We start from the raw sequence: 19635 nt of genomic DNA on the forward strand, positions 1-19635 counted from the left end.
CTTCGGTCTCCAGCTCAGAAGTGCTCCTTGAAAGGGAGCGGTGTTTCTTCCTGGTCTCACTGGTCGCGGTGTGGACCTCCCCGCGGAAGTACTCACCTGGTGTGTGTTTGTTTGCAGTGTCCCCACATTGTTCTGTGTGCTCACCGAGGGTGTGGACCGTGTCTTTCATCTTAGTGTTTCTAGCGCTCAGCCCTGTGTTTGACACGCTGTGGGGATTTCATAAATACTGTTGGGGTGAATGAATGTTCCTGTTTTTAATTTTCTTTGGTGAGGGTAGTTCTCACCCATTTACATTTATGCCCCTTAGTGCCCTTAGAGCTTTCTTAAAGGTTTTCACAGCGGTGAGATCTTTGAAAATGCAGGCGCACGTCCGCAGTAAAGTGTGAGATAGAAAGGGAAGAACTAGAAACGCTGGATTGCTTGTACTCATTGGTAGCATGGATGGTGCTTAGAGAATAAAAGTGGAAAATGGAATGAAATATGTAACAGCTCCTTTATATAAAATAAGGCACACCCCCACAAAACAACAACACTCGCTTTAGAAGAAAGCACGCCAACATTAAACGTACAGAAATGTTGGGGTATGAGTGGGGATTAACTAGTTAAATATACGGGTATATTTTTAGGTCTTTTCTTTGTTGCTTATGATAGATATTGAAAGCAGAGTATCCTAAAGTGAGTTGTCTTGGAGGATATATTCAGAATTGGAAATCTATCCAAATCGAACTTCAGGCATAGTTGAAAAGGAAAGAAAAGATTTCTTAAATTATCCTCAAATAAGCAGAGTGTTTTGTTTTCTTCATTTGGGACACTTTCTGGCTTTGAGAAAGCTCACGCTGAAATGACACCACAGGCTCGCTTGTAAACATTGCTTGATGGCTAATGACACACTGTGTCGTGCTGTAGTCTCCTGTTAACGTTCTCTCCTTGGTGGAATTTTGAATCTCCGAAGCACAGGATTGGTGCAGTGGAGCAAACACATATTGCTGATTTGCTGTGTGTGAGACATGAGATAGCATTTTTGGGGGAGGAGAGAAACTGGGAGGAAGCATTTAAGGACCAAAACGTCTGTCCTAAAGGAATTCATAGACCAGTAAGACAGAGGAGAGAGGGATACAAACAACTACAGTGTGAGTGGAGAAAGTTGGCTTCTGGCTGGAGGCGTGTGTGTGTGTGTGTGTGTGTGTGTGTAGATGTGTGTGTGTGGGGGAGACTGAGGGGATTGGGGGCAGGTTTATGGTTTCCTTGAATGATTCTAAAAAGACGAGGGAAAGGGTGAAGGGGACAGGTGAGCTCCTCTAGGGAGAGGAGTGAGGAAAAGTGTGGGTTTCTTAGATTTCTCATTTGGTGGTTTGAGGCTGTGACTGGAGCAGACACTTTAAAATAAGTTTTAAGGCTTAATATGTCTTGTAATTAAATGGAAATTCCTTGAAATTCCAAATATGCAAAGATAAATGGTCGTGTTTGTGAACCTGTGATGTTTCCTGTTGTTATTGGGTTAATTGGGGTATTTCAATTGTTACATGCTGGCCACATTAGGATGACTTATCTGCTAGTTAGGTAACTAAATGCTGTACATTATTTACAGCACGTTACTCAGAAACCTCGCTCTATGGTACATCGCTGCTTACGACTTCTCTAATGCAATGGTTTTCAAACCCCAGTGGTTAGGCTGGGCCCCACCTGAAGGGTTTCTGATTCAGGAGGTCTGGGCCGGGGTGGGTGGCAGGGGCGCTGAGACTTTCTGTTTCTGACAAGTTCCCAGGTGATGGCAGGTTGGTCTGGGGGCCACACCCCGAGAACGACACTGGTGACTTTCCTCTTACTCACAAGGCCGCGTGCCTCCTTCACGACCTACAGGCCCTGTGTGAGCCTGCCCTGCTTACCTCTCTGCCCTCCGTGTGGGCCTGTGTTCCTGGTCCCCTGGCTTGCTTTCTGCTCGTGGAACAGACCGAGCCCCTTCCTGTCTCATGGCCTTTACACGCAGTGTCTTCCCCCAGACGTTTCAAGCAACTGCTCCTTCAAATGTCTGTCCCCCTAGACGCTTCCCCTAACCACGACTAGCCACCTTCCTCTTTCTCTGTCACATCACTTTCTATAACTTGCTCATTTATTATCCGTCTCTGCCCCCTGCCCCAAATAATACAAGCTTTTCCGTCACCATAGTCCCTAAACTGTGCTTCGACCCCTAACAGAACACTGGTAGACGCCACTCATGGTAATTGATGAAGATTTAAAGAGCAGTTAATGGCTTTGGGTGTAAAGTCCAGGCCGGAGAAGTCTAAATAGGCCTCTGTAAGCAGTGACCCTCTGGTAACGGGAGGATTGACCCAATCAGGGAGGCTGGAGAGTTCCTTTGAGGGGAAGGACTCCAAAGCTGTCCCAGCCCCCAGGGAGACTCCACAGAGACACTGCAGGTTGCCCACCTAGCTGTTGGGGAGACGTGGACGGGCCGCCCAGGCAGGGGTGACTGAGCAGCATGCTCACTGTAGAAGGAGTGCAGCCTCCCCACAGCCGGGGGGAACATGTCTGAATGAGGGGCCGAGATGAGCAGTGTGCAGTGACCACTGGAGCCCACAGCCAGGTCTGTGAGGAGCAGGAGGCCAAAAATCCCAGACGACTGGCAGGGTCTGCGTCTCATTTCTAACCCGTCCAGTGCTGGAAGCCCTGCTTGGGCTGTGTGGCCGTGTGCACGCGAGAGAATGAAAGATGCTTTGGTGGATGTTACTATTTGTTAATGAAATATCCTTTCCGTGTCCTAGTGTTAAGAGGTGTTTTTCTTACCGCGGTTATAGGAAGCCTGGGAGCCACATCCTCCTCCAGAAAGTAACCTGGGACCTTCCTTCATGAGGGGTGCAACACGATGTGAAAATGAAGTAATAATAGTTTATCTTTCTCTCTCCACAGAGGAATTATTAAACAGAAAATCACCCAGACTTTTCTCTCATCTCATTTCTAGCATTATTACCTGCCTGTCGCTGTAGCGAGTCTCCTGTCAGTTAGTTGTAAGATTTGGGGAGGATTTATGTCACTCTTTTTGCAGATTGTTCATTTTTCTCTAAAGGACATTCCCCCCCTTGTGATTTTTTTCTCTTAGGTGAACCTAAGGGATTTGAAGGTATTATTGCAAAGCTTAATTTCTTTCCTTTTGGTGACAAGGCACATCTTCTACTCTTGGTTCCTTTTTTCTTTCTGTGGAACATCACATGGTTTTTTAAATCAAAGAAATTTTAGCCTCTGACAAAAAGTAACTTTCTTATAAATGCCCTAGACAGTTTTTTATTTTAATTTCTTCTTGGAAAAGTGTTCCAAATTTTAATCTGAAATAGTGCCTCTTTGAAAATAAGTCATGCTTAATTAATCGCATAACATTGTAGTTACAGTGAATACATGTCCTATAAAAATGGAATTCTTAAAAATAAATCCTATTCTTTTTCAATGAAAATTGTCTGTGACTTTGGGATTTTGGAAGGGCGAGTGTTCATTTGGCCACGACTTGGGCATCAATCACGTACACAATGTGTGGTGGTTACATGGCACAACTTAGGATAACATAGTGTTTTAGCTTTCCCAGAAATTTCTGTCTCTTCAGATTGATAACTTTAAGAAGCAGAAGCAAATAATAACCACATTTACCATTTTAATGAAATATTTTCACATTCTTTTATCACAGTTTATATTATGTTCATGTACTTTCAAATTGTAAAAATAAATTAACATTGAGATTTAAAATTTGTTTAAAGTGACATCTATACCTGCTCTCCTAATGCCACTGATTTCATTTGTGTCAGTTCATATGCACGTGTTTTTTAAATGGTGATAACCTACAATTTAATATTATTCTGTCTCGTAGCTTTCTCTTACCATTTTTCTAACACGTAGCTGGGTCATAGTTCTTCCAGCAAATGTGTTAACTTTTTCATGCTTAACTTTTCCATGTTGCTGGATATTTAGTTTTCCATCTTATTGTTTATAGATCGAACGCTGGAGTGAAAATCTTCAGGCAGTTAGAGTTTTTCTTTATTTCAATTATTTCTTTGGGATAAATTCCCACAAGTAAGGTTATGAGGTATACATCACTTTATGGCTTTTGGTACATGACTCCTTTTGCTTTCTAAATGGGGTTTTAAACAATGTATCATCATCGCATTGAGATTTTAAACAATGTATCACCATCACATTGAGATTTTAAACAATGTATCACCATCGTGTCAGGAGTTTTAAGTGTGTCACCATCATGTGGTTGAGTGAATCACATTTTTTACAATCTTACTTCTTTTGGAGCTTATCTTTTCATTGAAAACTAATTTAATAGTTGTAAGTGGTACCTCATTGTTTTAATTTACACGTATTCCCCCCAGGTTTTATCATTTATATTATCTTATATGATCTTCAATTATATCTTCTGCTCTTTAGTTTACTCTATCATTTATTGGTTGATCTCCTCTCCTGTAGTTCATTAAAAAAAATGAAGTTCCTGATTCACAAGTAGGAAAGCAGTTTTAATGTCACTGAGAAAGGCTGATTGGTATTCACTTCTGCCAAGAGAAGGAAAACCATCTACTCTGCTAAATGTTGTGAGCATTTTCCGATGCCCCAGCAATTATTGTCCGCGTACTATGCAGGTACATCTTTAAAGGCTGAGGTGTTGTTTTGATCTAATTATTGCTGCACTCTTTATGATGAAAATAATTTAGCAAAAAGTTCCCAGGAACACCTTTACAGCTTAAGTCAGTGAGAATAATCAAGTTTCTCACAACAGCCTCCCAGGGATGTTAACTTTAGGGAACCGTTTTGCTTGCTTCTGTATGGGAAAGACACAAAGGCAGTCATGTTTATTGTCTTGGAATGTGGTGTTTTATTAGAAAATATAAAGTGCCAGGGAAAGATGGCATTTTGGAAGTAAGGTTACTATAAATTTTTTTTACACTTTCCATTAATTTATGCCTCTTTGCTGAAACCTCCATCTATCTCAAATCACTTTTTTTTATTTCTGAATTTCCATTTTACTACAAGTCTCATTTGTGTAATTTAGTGCTAAATTGTTCTCTAATTTTTCCATGAGTTAATCTTACCTCCCTTAAGAGATTTTGTCTCTCGCATAATAAGCATGTAGTAGGCTTTTTGCACTGTGATGTAATTCACATACTGTATAAATTCACTCTGGAAAGTGTATAATTCAGAGGTTTTTAGTATATTCACAAAGTTATGGAATCATCACCACTGATTCCAGAACATTTTCATCCCCTCAAAAAGAAGCCCTGTACCCCATTAGCAGTCACTCCCCAGCCCCTGGCAGCCACTAATCTACTTTCCGTTTCTAACGGTTTGCCACCCATGGCTCTTAGATTAAAATCCGAACGCCTTGCTGTGGCCTTAGAACACTGGTTCTCAGCTGGTGGTGTCCAGAGCGGCAGTGTCAGCATCGCATGCAGCTTGTTAGAAACGCAGACTCTCAGTCCCCTGCCCACATGGACTGAATCAGAGACTCCCTGGGGGGGGGCTAGCATCTGTGGTGAACCACCCTCCATGCCAGGGTTTGAGCACCAATGGCCTATAAAGGTTTGTGTGATCCAGACTCTTTGCGCTAATCTGTAATCCTTTCCCCTTGCTCCCTCTACGGTGACCTTCCTGTTCCTCAGCTGTGACTACCTTGATCCCTCCTCAGGGTCGTCCCTCCGCTGGGGACGTTCTCCCAGACAGACCTTAGCTGGGCTGGTGCTCAAAGGTTGGGATCCTTACGGACGAGTCCCCTCTAACGACGCGGATGCGGTCGTGGAGTATGAGGACGGAGAGGAAGGCTGGTCCTGAGCCTCTTCTGCTTGCCCCTCCAGATTCACTCTACTCGCCACCTGCCCCACCCCCCCAGCTTTGTGCCCCAGGCTTCTGCACCAATGGCTTCCCATGCCAAGCGACTGCTAGTCGGGTTTGCCAGTGGGGAGTGGGAGGGGCCCGCAGGGAAAGGGCTAAGCGGCGGTATGTATTGCCCTGCCTCCCTCCCTGTGGGCTGGCTGGCCCTCTGCACACAGCTCTCTGTCTTGAATTTTGTACTGTGTGCTGTATGCACTATTTAGTAAAGATTATCTCACCATTAGGACTTAGACCATAAGCTAGATGGCCTGTAAATGTTGAATGAATGAAAGAATGTTGAAACAGAAGCAGGATGGCTGGAGCGCGATAGAAGCTCAGGAAATGAGAGCACGCATTCTGTGATTTCTCCGAGTCTCTAGCTGTGCTCTATACTGGGTGCTATATCACTTATTCATAGCAGAACGAAACTTCCCATGAAAATAAATCAGAGGTGAATCTGTAAAATGCAACAGTAGCTTCAGGATTTATTCATTCAGAAGCACACTGTGCGCTTTTTACAGACCGGGCACAGTTCGAGGTGCTGAGGATACCACACTGGGCAGATAAAACCCAGGGCTGTGTGGAGCTTGCGTCCGAGTAGGGAAGACAGATAACAAAACAAGTTAACTAAACAGCATGTGCATCTGTGGGTGACTGTGCTGAGAAGACACATAAAGCAGGGCAGTGTGTGTGCGCACGCACGTGTGAGGGTGCTGTGGGGTTTTGGGAGGGGTGGCCAGCACGGCTTCATGGAGAAGTCAGCATTGGAGTCCAGACCTGAAGGACACGAGGGAGCCAGGCTTGTGGCCCACGGGGAAGAGCATGGCAAGCACAGGGACAGAAAGTGCGCAGGGCCCACCAGGAGGCTGACCCGGGAAGGAGGCACCCCCAGGAGGACGCTGGTGCCCAGAGAGTGGAGGGGCTTCGAAGGAGACCAGAGCTGGAAAAGGGGCGGGGCTGGAAAAGGGGCGGGGCAGATCGCAATCAGCTAATCACCCTAACTCCCTCGCCCTTCCCCTCCCTACCTATCACATTATCACAATCATAAAACAAAGCAACCACCTATCTTCCCCAACTCACTCATTAATCGTTGAATTGTTCAGTTCACACACACACCTCTATGCCCCCGCACTCTCATTTAGTCACCAGCTCCTGTCTTTTCTATCTAATCTACCCTTTTCTTTCTGTCCTCCTTACCTCTGCCTTCGTTCAGGTCCTCTCTTCATGCCTGAATCGCTAACTTCCAACTTGTAGGCTGTTGTGAAGACCTTGGCTTTTACTCTGACACCTCATAAACACCTAAAATAAATGGTAGCTCTTTGGGAATTTAAAGACTCTTATTTTGAAGATGAGGAGGCTAAGATTCAGGGAGGTGACATTACTTCCCTAAGGTGGTCTAATCATTAACAAACCTGGCTTTAGGACCCAGCTCCGCTGCCAGAGAATCGGCAGCAATGTCGCCTTGCTGGCCCAGCATGGAAGACTTGAGTGCAATTAGTGAAATCACCACTGAGCTCATCTTCACACAGGACGGATAGAAATGGGGTCAACTCGTGCACCTGCCATTCACACCAGTGTTAATCCTGTGGGTGTTTGGGGGAACCGGAATCTCTCATTCTTATTTGTAATTCTCCCTTTTAATAAACGAAGCTGTTGTTTTCCAGAAAGTAAAAGGCCAAATCGCTATTAAAGTTTGGGTTACTGTGGTTAAATAGAGCTTTTCCTGATATCCTTCTGCTATAAGGACATGAAAGAGGAGAGGATGGATCAGAAGAACAGAATTGTACGCCTCATATTAGTACCCAAGTAGATCACTTCTCTGAGCCTTCCCCCGCCCCCCGCCCCATTTATAAAGAGAAAATAACACCTGTGTTGCTTATCTGAGCTAATGTATGTGAAAGCACTCTGAAAGATGACATTACGCGGTAAGGTGCTATTTATTGCCTTTTATTTGTTGATACTGTGTGTTTAGTATATAGAGTGTATATTAAATATTTCTGTATTTAATATTAACACCTCCAAGTTTTATATTTACAAGGGAAACAGTTATTATTTTTGAAGTGTTTAACTCAAAGACAGTTTTGGTGTGTGTGGGGAGCATAGAAGAGAGAAGTTCTGTTTCATACTAAAGTGTAAATTGTTTATTCCTGTCATTCAGTGTGCTGTATATTTTGCCAGAGCATGGGCAGGGGGAATTCTGTGAGCTTAGTTCATCTTTGTTATTTTTTTCAAGGCTTGATGATTTTTTTGTAACAGTTTTAAAGTGCTGCCTTGTTGGCCAAGTTGAGACCTAGAACTATGTATCTTTATGTAATCCGGTTTGTCAGAATATGCAAAACCCGCTGTCATTAGCTCAAAAGCTTCGGAGCTCATCCTGGGAAACTGCAGTTTGGGGTTTTTTTCATTCGTTGTATTTTTTTTTCAACAGTATCCATTGTTGTCATTTTTCTGGGTTACCTTCTAGTTGTAATGGGTTACCTTCTGTGTTTCGAATTACTTCTTTTATACACGTTTTTGCAAGTACAGAGCTTCGGTGGCAAGAAATGGAAGTTGGATTTCCTTAAGAAAACATGGGTTTAGTGCAAGAAGGAGCGAGTACCGTACCCCCCCCACCCCCCCTGCCCTGGCTGAGCCCACTGACCTCCTCTTGTGTACGTTCATCTCACTCTTTGAGTTGAATGAACACGGGGTTACTGACCGGCATCGCTATGGGCAGTTTGTTTGCTGTTTTGCTCTGTTTCTTCAGCACTGGGAATAAACACTTTTTTTGGTAATTTAACAGGTGTGAAAACGTGAATTCTTTAGTAGCAGTGTTCTTAAGACACAGTGTCTATTTTTACTGGGAGAAAGGTTGTTAATGAGTTTTGGATTTAAACCCTCTGCTGGCCTGAATGTTGATATACAAGGTCACATGTGTTTTAGCACAACAGCTAATAATTTCTACTCAGACCTATTGATGAAGTATTATACTTTAAAGTAGGCCTTTAATTTGATGAAAACATTTGACTTTTAAAAGTACAATTTTTTGACTAGGTAATACAGTCACATGTATTATTAGATTTAATAATCTAATATATTAGATTATTAGATTATTAGATTTCCGGTATAAATATTAGATTTCCCTTCAAGTTCTGTCCCCTGTCCCCCATCCCAATCTTCCTTCAGAAGGAGCGCATGCTGTGTTCTCATGTATCCTTCCAAACACAGGCTGTGCATAGATGAGAATGTTAGCTCGCTGTCCCCTGACTACCCTCAATACTGACAGGGAGCTCTGTTTGGAGTTTGGGTCTGGAACACACTAACAACTAGACAAGTATTTAGTAAGCAAATCACGTAAATAAAAGGTCAGAGATTTAATTTGACCTTGAGTGTGAACCAGTTAGACTGGACTCCAGGGCTCCCCCAGGACTCCGCAGGCCCTGCTCCTGGAGGTGGCAGAGTCCCCTCGGCAGAGCTCCGGGTCCCTGCCCCCACTTGGGCCAGAGGACAGCCATACTGTTTTGCTGAACGTTAACACTTGACTGAGAATGTTTGGGGAAGGAAATGTAGGTGAACAAAGTGACCATCAGCAGTGTGGAAGGTACTGATAACTGTTGTGTTTCTGTTTGTTTCCAGATGTTTCTGACGGTGTACCTCAGCAACAATGAGCAGCACTTCACAGAAGTCCCAGTTACCCCAGAAACAGTGTGCAGAGATGTGGTGGATTTGTGTAAAGAACCTGGCGAGAGCGACTGCCATTTGGCTGAAGTGTGGTGTGGCTCAGGTGAGAGACCCAGGCCACCTTGTGCTTTAGTCCTTGCGTCTTTTCTTACTGCTGGTTTGCAGACACGGTCGTGTGTGATGCTTGTGTTTATCCACAGAGAAACTAGACTAGCGTGTCCATCAGGAGATGGTGTTCTTGATCCAGCTTTGCTGTGACGTAAAGTCTTTCTGCTGTTTTCTTTCTCTGCAACACAATGAAGACACCACAGTAGGAAAGGTCAAAGGACAGGCAGCTCATATACCGGGGGAAGCTTCTGGGGGGGTTACGGTAAAATGTATGGTGCCGAAAGTATTTTTTGTACGCTTAGGCTTTGCTTAATTAGAAATTTGAGGCATCCTGCTTGTTTTTGCCCTCTCGAAGTTTTTGTAGGTTTTTAGGGAAAGCTGTTCAAGGTTATTAGGAAAAGCTAAGCTATTCAGTGTTGGAGGAGGCAGTGTTGAAATCATAGGCATTCTTTTAACCTTGAAATCAGTCCTCCCTATGTAGTTCTTTGGGTCTCTGAAATGGGACAGCCTGGTTTCTTTTTGGCCCCTTAGGAGTTTGTAGATGTGGGAGTAATTTTTCATAAGCTCTGCCTTGTTCCTCTACATCCTGGGTGAACTCCCACTGTTCCTTTTTCTCCTCTGGGGGCGCCAGGTCACACACTGTGTTAATTGGAGTCACACCATTCGTGAGCTCTGACTTCAGCTGAGCGCTCACTTCTTACCAGGCAAGTCCTCTTATTATGCACCTTTGGTTGACTTTCCCGCAGGCGGGTGTTCTAGAATGTCTTCTGCACGCACCTGGAATTGCTTACTCTTAACCTGCAGGTAGGAGCTGGATTAGGCCATTCGCATAAAGAAACCCAAGTAATCCTTTTTAAATGAAAATTGGATACTTTGACTTCCCTGTTGAAACTCTGGAGTGGCTTTTTTTCTACTTAGAATAAAATCCAAGCCCTTGATCTTAGATTGTGAAGTCTCATAGGTTTGTTTTCATCTGGTACGATTTCCTTCCTTGCCCCCTTCTGCATCTTTTTTTATATTTCTGAATAAACCAAACTAAGCTCTTTCCCACCTTAGAGCCATTGGAACTAGCTTCCCATGACCTGCGTTGCTCTCCCTCCGTCTTGTCATTGCTGGTCCTTCCGGTCACGTGGATTTCAGTTAAAATGTTACCTCCTTGCAGAGATGGTTCCTGAGCATCTTGCTAAGGTCTCTGTTGTATCATCTTGATTTAATCCTCTGCATAACACGTGTCACTCTTTTTGGTGCGTATTGATTGGTTTGTTGCCTGTTTAGTCCTTGCAGCCCCAAACACATGCACTAGAGTGTAAACTCCCTGAAGAGAGACTCTCCTTATCTTGTTCATTGCTGCACCCAGTTCAGGGACAGTGCCTGGTCTCCAGTAGGTGCTCAGTAAATCTTTACTGAATGAATACATGAGCTTCTATCTGCTTCTGGTTGCCTCCTTGCATTCAGCAAACTACCTTGCTTTATGTTTTACTGAGATGGCTGAAACTACTCATTGGCGTTCCCCAGTCTTCTTCCTCTGTGCTTAGAGTCTTTCTGAGTGTGTGCCCACCCTTTCTTCCGATTTCCTTACAGGAAGGAGTGTTCTTCCTCTTTCCAAGGCTCACACTCTTGAAACTATTAATCCACCTATTCCCTCTTCTCACTAATATCCTGCTCACTTGAGTTCAGGAACCCTTACCAGTGTGATGATGGTGTTTAATGGATTTTCTTCTAATTTTTTTAAATTAAAAAAAAAAAAAAATGACAACACCTGGATGTGTTCTTTTTGTAAAAGAGAAAATTATATGGATAGAAGTCTCTTTCCCATCTCCAGCCCCTGATTGCCTGATGTAATTGCTTATAATTCAAGCAGATAACTTTTCAGACCTTTTTCTCTGCATTTATACATAACTGTAGAAATAGTTTTGTAGGTTGTCTCTTCCTCTGTTTTCTTCTTTATGTAAATAGTGTCATATATATGAATATCCTGCACTTGACTGTTTTACCTTACAACGTAGCTTGGAGATCTTTTCAAATTAGTTAGTATGTATAAATCTGCAGCATTATTTTTAATCACAATTTTCCATCATCTGCATCAACCGTAGTGCATCTAATCATTTCTTTATTCACAAACATTTAAATGAATTCTACTCTTGCTTTTATAAATGCTGCAATAAAAACCCTTTCAGGAGCGTCTCGATCACTTGAAGCATTTCAGAAGTGGAACTGCTTAGTTAAATCGTCACACATTTTAAAGTGTATATTGCCAGATTTCCCTCAACAGACGCTATGTAAGTGTGCACTCCTACCAGTTATTTCTAATAGTATTCCTTATCAACAGTTGATACAATAACACTTTAACTTTTTTTACAAATTGGTAGTTACAAAATAGTCACAGGAATGTAAATTACAGCACAGAGAATATAGTCAATAATGGTGCAAAAACTATGTATAATGAATGCCAGGTGGGTACTACACTGATCGAGGGGATCACTTCAGAAATTATATAAATATCTAACCACTATGATGTACACCTGAAACGAATGTAAAGTAATATTGAATGTCAAAAAAAATTGCTATTCTTACAAAAATAATCATATATTAATTTTTGCTAACCTGATGCTGCCCATTTTTTCATTAAGTTATTGGCAACTTGAGTTTCTGTTTAAAAAAAAAGTATCTTTTTTTCCCATAGCCTTTGCTCATGTTTCCTTTTGCTTTTGCCTTTTCCCTCTTGATTTGTAGGCATTAAACAAAACAAAACAAAAACTGCTCTATTCTGGACCTCAGGCACTTTTGTGGGAAAATCCTTTCCTTACTCCAAGACTTTAAACACACTCTCCTTTTATTTCATGCTACAAGTTTTAAAGTCTTTTCCTTTCCTCCCTTCCCCTCGCTTCCTGCCCCCTTCCTCATTAATATTTGTGACTAGTGTGTTTTCGGGATTTAATATTTTTTCCCAAGTGGATAGTGAATCTTCTTAAGTGTCATATTGAATAGTTGGGTTTCTGCCTCATTGATGTGACACATTACTTCATATCCTATGTCATATCTCACATAAAGTTATGTTCTTTCAGCTTTAGTCAGCTTGTTTTAGTTTTATCTTCTTATTTAGGACAGAACCAGTTTGTTTGTTTGTGTGTTTGTTTTATTTCTGTTGGGGAATATTGGGGAACAGTGTGTATCTCCAGGGCCCATCAGCTCCAAGTTGTTGTCCTTCAATCTAGTTGTGGAGGGCGCAGTTCAGCTCCAAGTCCAGTCGCTGTTTTCAATCTTAGTTGCAGGGGGCACAGCCCACCATCCCATGTGGGAAATGAACCGGCGACTTGGTTGTTAAGAGCTCGTGCTCTAACCACGTGAGCCATCCGGCCGCCCCAGAACCAGTTTTAATTACTATAGTTTCATAACATATTAGGTATCTTTAAGGCAAGTGCTTATTTCATTCTTCTGCTTTTTCAAAAAAAAATTACCTGAGCTATTCTTGTATATTTTCTTTTTCAGATAAATTTTAGACTTTCTTTGCAAAGGTTCTATGAAAAATTCTTTTGGGATTTTGATTGGTTGTGGTGAATTCGTCATTCATTTGAGGGTTGTTTGTATGGTGTTGTGATTAAGAGCAAGGTCTTGGGTATCAAAATGCTGTCTCTGTCGTTTACTAGCTTCATAATTTAAGGCAAGCTTTTTAAATCTCTTTAGTCCTCAAGTGTTTTAGCTATAGAATTGGGATAATTATTGAGTATATCTCAGGATGGTGTGAGGATTCCAGGAGATAATATTCGAAGGGGGGCTTAGTGTAGCCCTGTCACATTTAGTGTTAGCGCTCAGTAAGTAATAGCTATTATGTTTTCAGCTACTCTTGTTTTGCTATAAATAGTCCAGCGCACCCCTTTTCTAAAATAGTAAGTATATTACTTCCATTTTGTTAGCTTCTCATGTTTCTCATTTTCTTTCACGGACAGTCTTTGAAAATGCGTGGCTGCTGTTTGCCATCTCCAGTTCCTTACTACCCACTCACTTGTTTGCGCAGAGACCATCCCCTGGGTTCCTCTTACGGGCTTGCAACCACACTCGGTTGTGAGGGGTAGAGAGATGAAGTTTCCTGCCTTAAAGCAGAAGCGCGTTTGAGCAGACACCCATAATACAGTGTGATGGGTGGACGTGCTCCTCTGCAGAAGGACAGAGGGCTGCTGGGGGCGATTATCAGCCAGGAGGGGCATGTTCAGAGTCACAGAGGCACGGGTGCTGTGGGCAGGAGAGAGATGTGGTTGCAGGTGGGGTGTTAGTGGGGGGCTTTGAGGACCTTTGAAGTGTATTTCAGCAAGTGCAGGCCTAAGCCTGATCTTCTGTCATCACAGGCCATCAGGACCTTCGCTCCTAGACCTTACAAGAGGTTCCTGCCCTTTTAAGAAGGTCCAACCCAGCATGGGCTGGAAGTTGTTTTACTTCCAAAGAGTTTTCTCTCTGCTTCTGGAACCCAGAGATTTCACTTCACTTCTCTTGAAATAGAGAGACAGAGACAGAGACAGAGACAGAGACAGAGAGAGAGAGAGAGAGAGAGAGAGAGAGAGAGAGGTGGATGGTCTACTCAGAATTTCTTTTGGGGAGATGAGTCCTCAGACATGGTTGTTTCCTTTGCGGGGGAGCGGGAAGGGTATTAGTTAAAATTTCTGTTTTGTAGAAGAGGAGTGTCTGTGTCAACACAGTATGTTATGTTACTGTAAATAGAACCAGAACTGCACTGTTTGTTGCAACCAGGCCGATTAAGTTCAGGGTTAGTTCACAAAATTGGCTGCTGAATGCTTGGCTGCTCCATTTTCTGCCCATGTTGTTTATTTAAGTGCTTAGATAGTGTCTTTGATTACTGACAAGTGCATTCAGTTTTCTTAGGCTATTTCAGCATTCTTATGTTAAAAATGATACATTACTTGGGGTTTCTTGGATTTAAAGAATTGCATCCTCAGACAGTATGTTTCTTTTTATATCCAGATCCCTTGAGATTGGAAGTTTTTGGAGGGGAGCTCAAGATACATTGTTTCTCTTGAAATTCCCATCTATTAGGGTATTTAGCCAAGTCCTTCTTTTCGTCTCTAGGAAAGTTCTGACAACTGGCAGTCTCACTGAAATGGCCAAATAGGTATATTTTCAGTGCAGTAAATAGCCTTTTGTTTAGAAATGTTCTCTCTCTTGGAGTGGAGATAGCATGTGACTTCTTTTTTTAAAAAAAACATAGTAAAATTATGATTTAAAAATAGCCTGACAGTAAGACTAGGCTATTTAGAAAGTTGTTTTCAAAATTTTTGGTTTGTATATTTAGAGATTCATACAACCATTAGAGTTAGAAGGGACCTCAGAGACCTTCCTGTGTGACAGGAACTTTTGAAACCCGCAGAGGTTAAATGGCTCATAAGCGCCTCACTGCATTATGCTCTTGAGCTCCCGAAAAGCCGGCCCAGCTCCATTCCTCTTTCCAGGTCTCCACCCATGTTTGACACTGATCATATGTGTGGAAAATCTGTGATAATTCATTTTATAAGGGTTCTTTTCATGAAAAACAGTGATCTAAGATGCTCAGTATCTCCTACATTCACAGTGCATAATTTGCATGAAGGATCGATGGTACACGATATGTTTGTCTTTTTACCTGCAGATAACGCGATTTCTGTTTGTTTCTTTTAGAACGTCCAGTTGCTGATAATGAGCGGATGTTTGATGTTCTGCAGAGATTTGGAAGTCAGAGGAGTGAAGTGCGTTTCTTCCTTCGTCACGAACGCCCCCCTGGCAGGGATATTGGTAGGTAGCATTGGATGAGTCCCCACAAAGATTTGAACTTTGATTTCATGCATTGGAGGGCCTGGGGGAGAGGTGGCGTGTGATCAGGGCCCAGGTGATGTGAGGGGGGAATGAGGTAAGGATGTGACACCAGTGAGGAGAGACCACTCTTCTGAGACCTGCCAGTCATGGGGAGACAAGGGCATGGTTCCGTTTTGTTTTGTTTGAAGACGATAGTTTTTAATGCAGCTGGGAAGGAGTCAGGAGAGCAGGAGGCTGAAACACAAGAAAGAGAGGGAACACTTGATGAGTCCGTCACTAGGAAGGTGCTCCCTCAGCGCTGGCGGCGAGACTTGCTCGTAGGCAGAGGAGGGAACCTCCATTGTAACAGGACAGAAAGAAAACTGCTGCGCCTGCAGATACATGCGCGCATTCGTGGGAGCACGTTGAGGGACTTCTCTGAAAACACTTGTTTTCTCTGAAGTCAGAGGTGAAATCATCTGAAAGTGATGATGGAGGTGGGTGGCGGTGGGAGCCGCTGTGGAGCGCAGGAGAGAGCCCCTCTGGGGAAGGCAGGCTCTGGGGCCTGCGGAGGCCACGTGAGAGCACGCAGACCATGAGACCGGGTGATTTTTCTCCAGCCCAGAGGGTTGTGAGAGGAGAAGAAGGGGCTTGGATTGACCTAAGGTTGGGGTTTGGCCAGACCAATGCAGTGGAAGGTCGGTGGGATGGGGCGCAGAGGAGATGGGCAGGATGTCGTCACAGCTGCGGGGAGCGCGTGGGCAGGATGAGAGACTGCAAGTCTCTGGTCAGTGTGGGGCGTGGTGAGCGGACATCATGGTCCAAAAGTAGAGTGTTTGAAAGTAAGATTTCAGAGGTAGAGCACTTCTAGGTGATGTGGTTCCAGCGTGGCCATGAAATGAGCCTGAATTATAGTGGGGACCAGGAAGCCGCAGAGCCGCGAGGCTGGCTATGGGGTAGGAAAGTCACCCAGAATGAAGGCAGGCCTCGGAGTGGAGGGAACACAGGAGTGAGGGGGTGGTGACCAGGGCTGTGACCAGAGTTTACAGATGACAGTAAGGAGAGGGTAGAAGGTAATACCTGAAGGCGGAGAAATAATGGGCCGAAAGCAGCGCCAGACATTAAGGACACAGCCATCCCTGGAACCCAGAAGGTCTTGTAGGATGTGGGAGAGTTAGCAGTTTCAGATCTCAGATCTGTGGGAAGGTCTCTTCTCAGTGGGGAGCCATTGGTCGAAGAAGGATTACTAGATATTTCTGGAAATGGGGGAACTTTTAAAATGGAGGGTTGAGGGTTTGTGCCTTCAGTATATAATTCTTGGGAGTAAGAATGAAGGTAATAGATGTTAATTATTGGATGTTAAAAATCTCAGTTTTATTGCTTTAATATAAATATCCATATGGTACCCAGCAATTAGAAATTATTAAATTCAGAGTGTGGGGACCACAGAATTGACTTAGTCTGGCCTCTTCCACTCTGTAGATGAGAAGTGTTGATACTTAGGGGTTAAATGACTTATCAGAGGCCACACAGCTAGACACAGAGCCAGGAGTGGAACTTGAATCACCTCAACCAGCCTGTTTGACATGCCTTTCAGTATCACTGGTGTCTTTCGGTTTAATTTAAATAAGCACTTGTTTTTTCCTAAGCCTTTTTTTATAGTTTTAAATTGACATCTGTACCTTATTTTTATTTTGTGCTCTGTTCACATTCCTGCAAACATCCTTTTCTAATAAATGAGTTGAATTTTACCCGTTCATCTACCAGTTCAAATATCCTCCAGCATAGCACTGGGTTAATTATTAAACAGCCTCTCAATAGTGCAATATGCAGTTTCGGTGTGTCTGTAATGTGAGAAATATAATCTGCAGATAAAGGAGCTGTTTTCACATGTCACAAAACAGCAGTGCCACATAGTGTTTAAATTGGGATAAAACAGGATTGCTTTTTAATGTCCTTCAGTACGGTGCTAGCCTTTTTGGTGTAGACTTCTAGATTTTGAAACAAGAGACTATTGCCCTATTTTTTTTTCCGGTTTAACTAGAACCGGGGATCCAGGATGTATATGAAATTATTTTTAAATCCCTTGCCTTGTACTCTAATTATGTAACTGAACATGCTAAGGAGAAGATGGTTTGGTGCTCTCTCTGAGGCAACAAAGAAAGCAGTTATTCTTAAATGATAGATTTATTTTTCTTGCAGAAATATTGTGACAGATTACCCGAGCTATTGTGTCAGAGAATGGAACAGTATTTCAAAAATAAAGCTAACATGCTAGAGTTAGGTATAAATGTGATACCTGGCTCTGAAGGTAACGTATTTATTGGTATGGGGATTGGTGCTAAGCTTCAAGGCAGGTACAGTAGACGTTTGATTCAAAAGAAATTTACTGAGAAATAATTTAATGATTTTTCTGATTACTGGAAGTACAAATATAAGCTTAATTTCATGTGTTTTAAAAATTCTTTGTTATTATTTGTTTCTTATGATATATCAGTTTAAATTAACACTGTTTTCCCCTTATGCTTTAAGTGGTACTGAGAGACCCATATCTTTCGGCTTAGAAAATTATTCTTAGCCAAAAAGCAGAATACACGGGTGGCTGGATGGCTCAGTTGGTTAGAACGCGAGCTCTGAACAACAGGGTTGCTGGTTCGAGTCCCACTTGGGCCAGTGAGCTGCGCCCTCCACAACTAGATTGAAGACAAGGAGCTGCCGGAGGAGCGGCTGGATGGCTCAGTTGGTTACAGAGTGAACTCTCAACAACAAGGTTGCCAGTTCAATTCCCACATGGGATGGTGGGCTGCGCCCCCTGCAACTAAGATTGAAAACGGCAACTGGACTTGGAGCTAGATTGAAGGAGAATGACTTGGAGCTGATGGGCCCTGGAGAAGCACACTGTTCCCCAATAAAATTTATTAAAAAAAAAAGATAAGAACTTACTAGTCAGTTTACACTCTAATGAGAGAGAAGTGTAAAAATTTAAAAAAAAAAAAAAAAAAAAAGCAGAGTACAGTGTTTTCCAGTTAGTACTTTTCCAAACTAAGACTATAGAAATTTTTTTACTTAACTAAATGGGGACATATTTCATAGTACTTACGAATTACCACCAAATGCCCTCAAGCCAAATATTCAAAATACCATTTGCTGTATTTTTCAGTTGCTTTCTTCCCATAGAAGTTACAAATACTGTTAATGAGTACAAGGATGGATTGATTTAATTTTCACTGAATTCTTTCAGTGAAACTGTTTCTGATTTCACTACAGACTAGCTAAATGGAGAATTAGGAGGAGCTGCTCTAGCAAACGGTTTGAATTACCCATAATCAGAGGTACACTTATCTTGTTCATTTTTCTTCCTCTGAATCATGCAGCTTCCTAGGGAACAGTTAGTCTGTGGCATTTTGTAGTGCTCACTGTGCACGGTTCCAAGGAAGGTTTTCCCAGAGAATTATGAGACCTTAATTCCATTGATATTAGAAAATATTTTAAGTAAGCTTTCAACTGAAAATATCGAAGGGCAATCATTACAGAACTCAGAAATGAACTGGTACTTACAGTATCTGTCAACTCTGGTATTAATTTATAGTTTTGAATTTTGTGCCTAGTGAGTGGACCAAGGTCTCAGGATCCAGGTTTAAAAAGAAATGGTGTAAAAGTTCCCGGTGAACATCGAAGGAAGGAGAATGGGGTAAGTAACCATTTTCACCCATGCTATGCATGCATATACCACACTGCTACTGCCTTTTAATCTTTCAGTCTCTTTCCTTTTTACCTTGTTGTTCAGTAGATTATTAAGGATGGCCTTTTTTTAAAAGGTTATTTTAGATTTCTTTTGTAGAAACAATGAATTTCAGTGATCTCTACAGTGTTATTGTACCACAAATTCAGAGCAAAACAAATGTGGAGCAAATTTAAGATCGTTTTTGGTGATGTTTTTTGGTGATTTTATTTGTTGCTGTAATGCTTCTAGAAAAATGGAAAATTATATATTAGCGCTCTTCCTATTGCATATGAATGTCCCCAGATATCTCTGGGGTGCCTTGTATACGATTTCTTTTCAGAGCTCATAATTTTTAATACTGTTGGGGATTAGCTAGGTTAACTTTCTCCAATCTACAGTGAACTTATGTTAGAATCCAGATTATCTAAAGTAGATCTTGCTCCTTCTGTACCCTTCCTCAAATTCTTCTTATTTCTGTTTTCATCTTAGAGTTCTCTTGTAGTGATGAAAGGATG

General features: G+C 42.4%; 1 protein-coding gene across 4 annotated transcripts in view; it reads left to right on the forward strand.

Moving 5' to 3' along the window:
* The window catches only part of TP53BP2 (tumor protein p53 binding protein 2), a 135581-nt gene that overhangs the window by 92755 nt on the left and 23191 nt on the right, over nucleotides 1-19635 (forward strand). For all 4 annotated transcript variants that reach the window (XM_019716049.2, XM_019716050.2, XM_074316943.1 and 1 more), the window contains 3 exons: nucleotides 9466-9613; nucleotides 15283-15396; nucleotides 19005-19087. In XM_019716049.2, coding sequence (XP_019571608.2) covers nucleotides 9466-9613; nucleotides 15283-15396; nucleotides 19005-19087 — 345 coding nt within the window. The remainder of the gene's footprint in view (nucleotides 1-9465; nucleotides 9614-15282; nucleotides 15397-19004; nucleotides 19088-19635) is intronic.

The sequence above is a fragment of the Rhinolophus sinicus genome, linkage group LG12, assembly GCF_036562045.2.
Source record: "Rhinolophus sinicus isolate RSC01 linkage group LG12, ASM3656204v1, whole genome shotgun sequence".
Taxonomy (NCBI): Eukaryota; Metazoa; Chordata; class Mammalia; order Chiroptera; family Rhinolophidae; genus Rhinolophus; species Rhinolophus sinicus.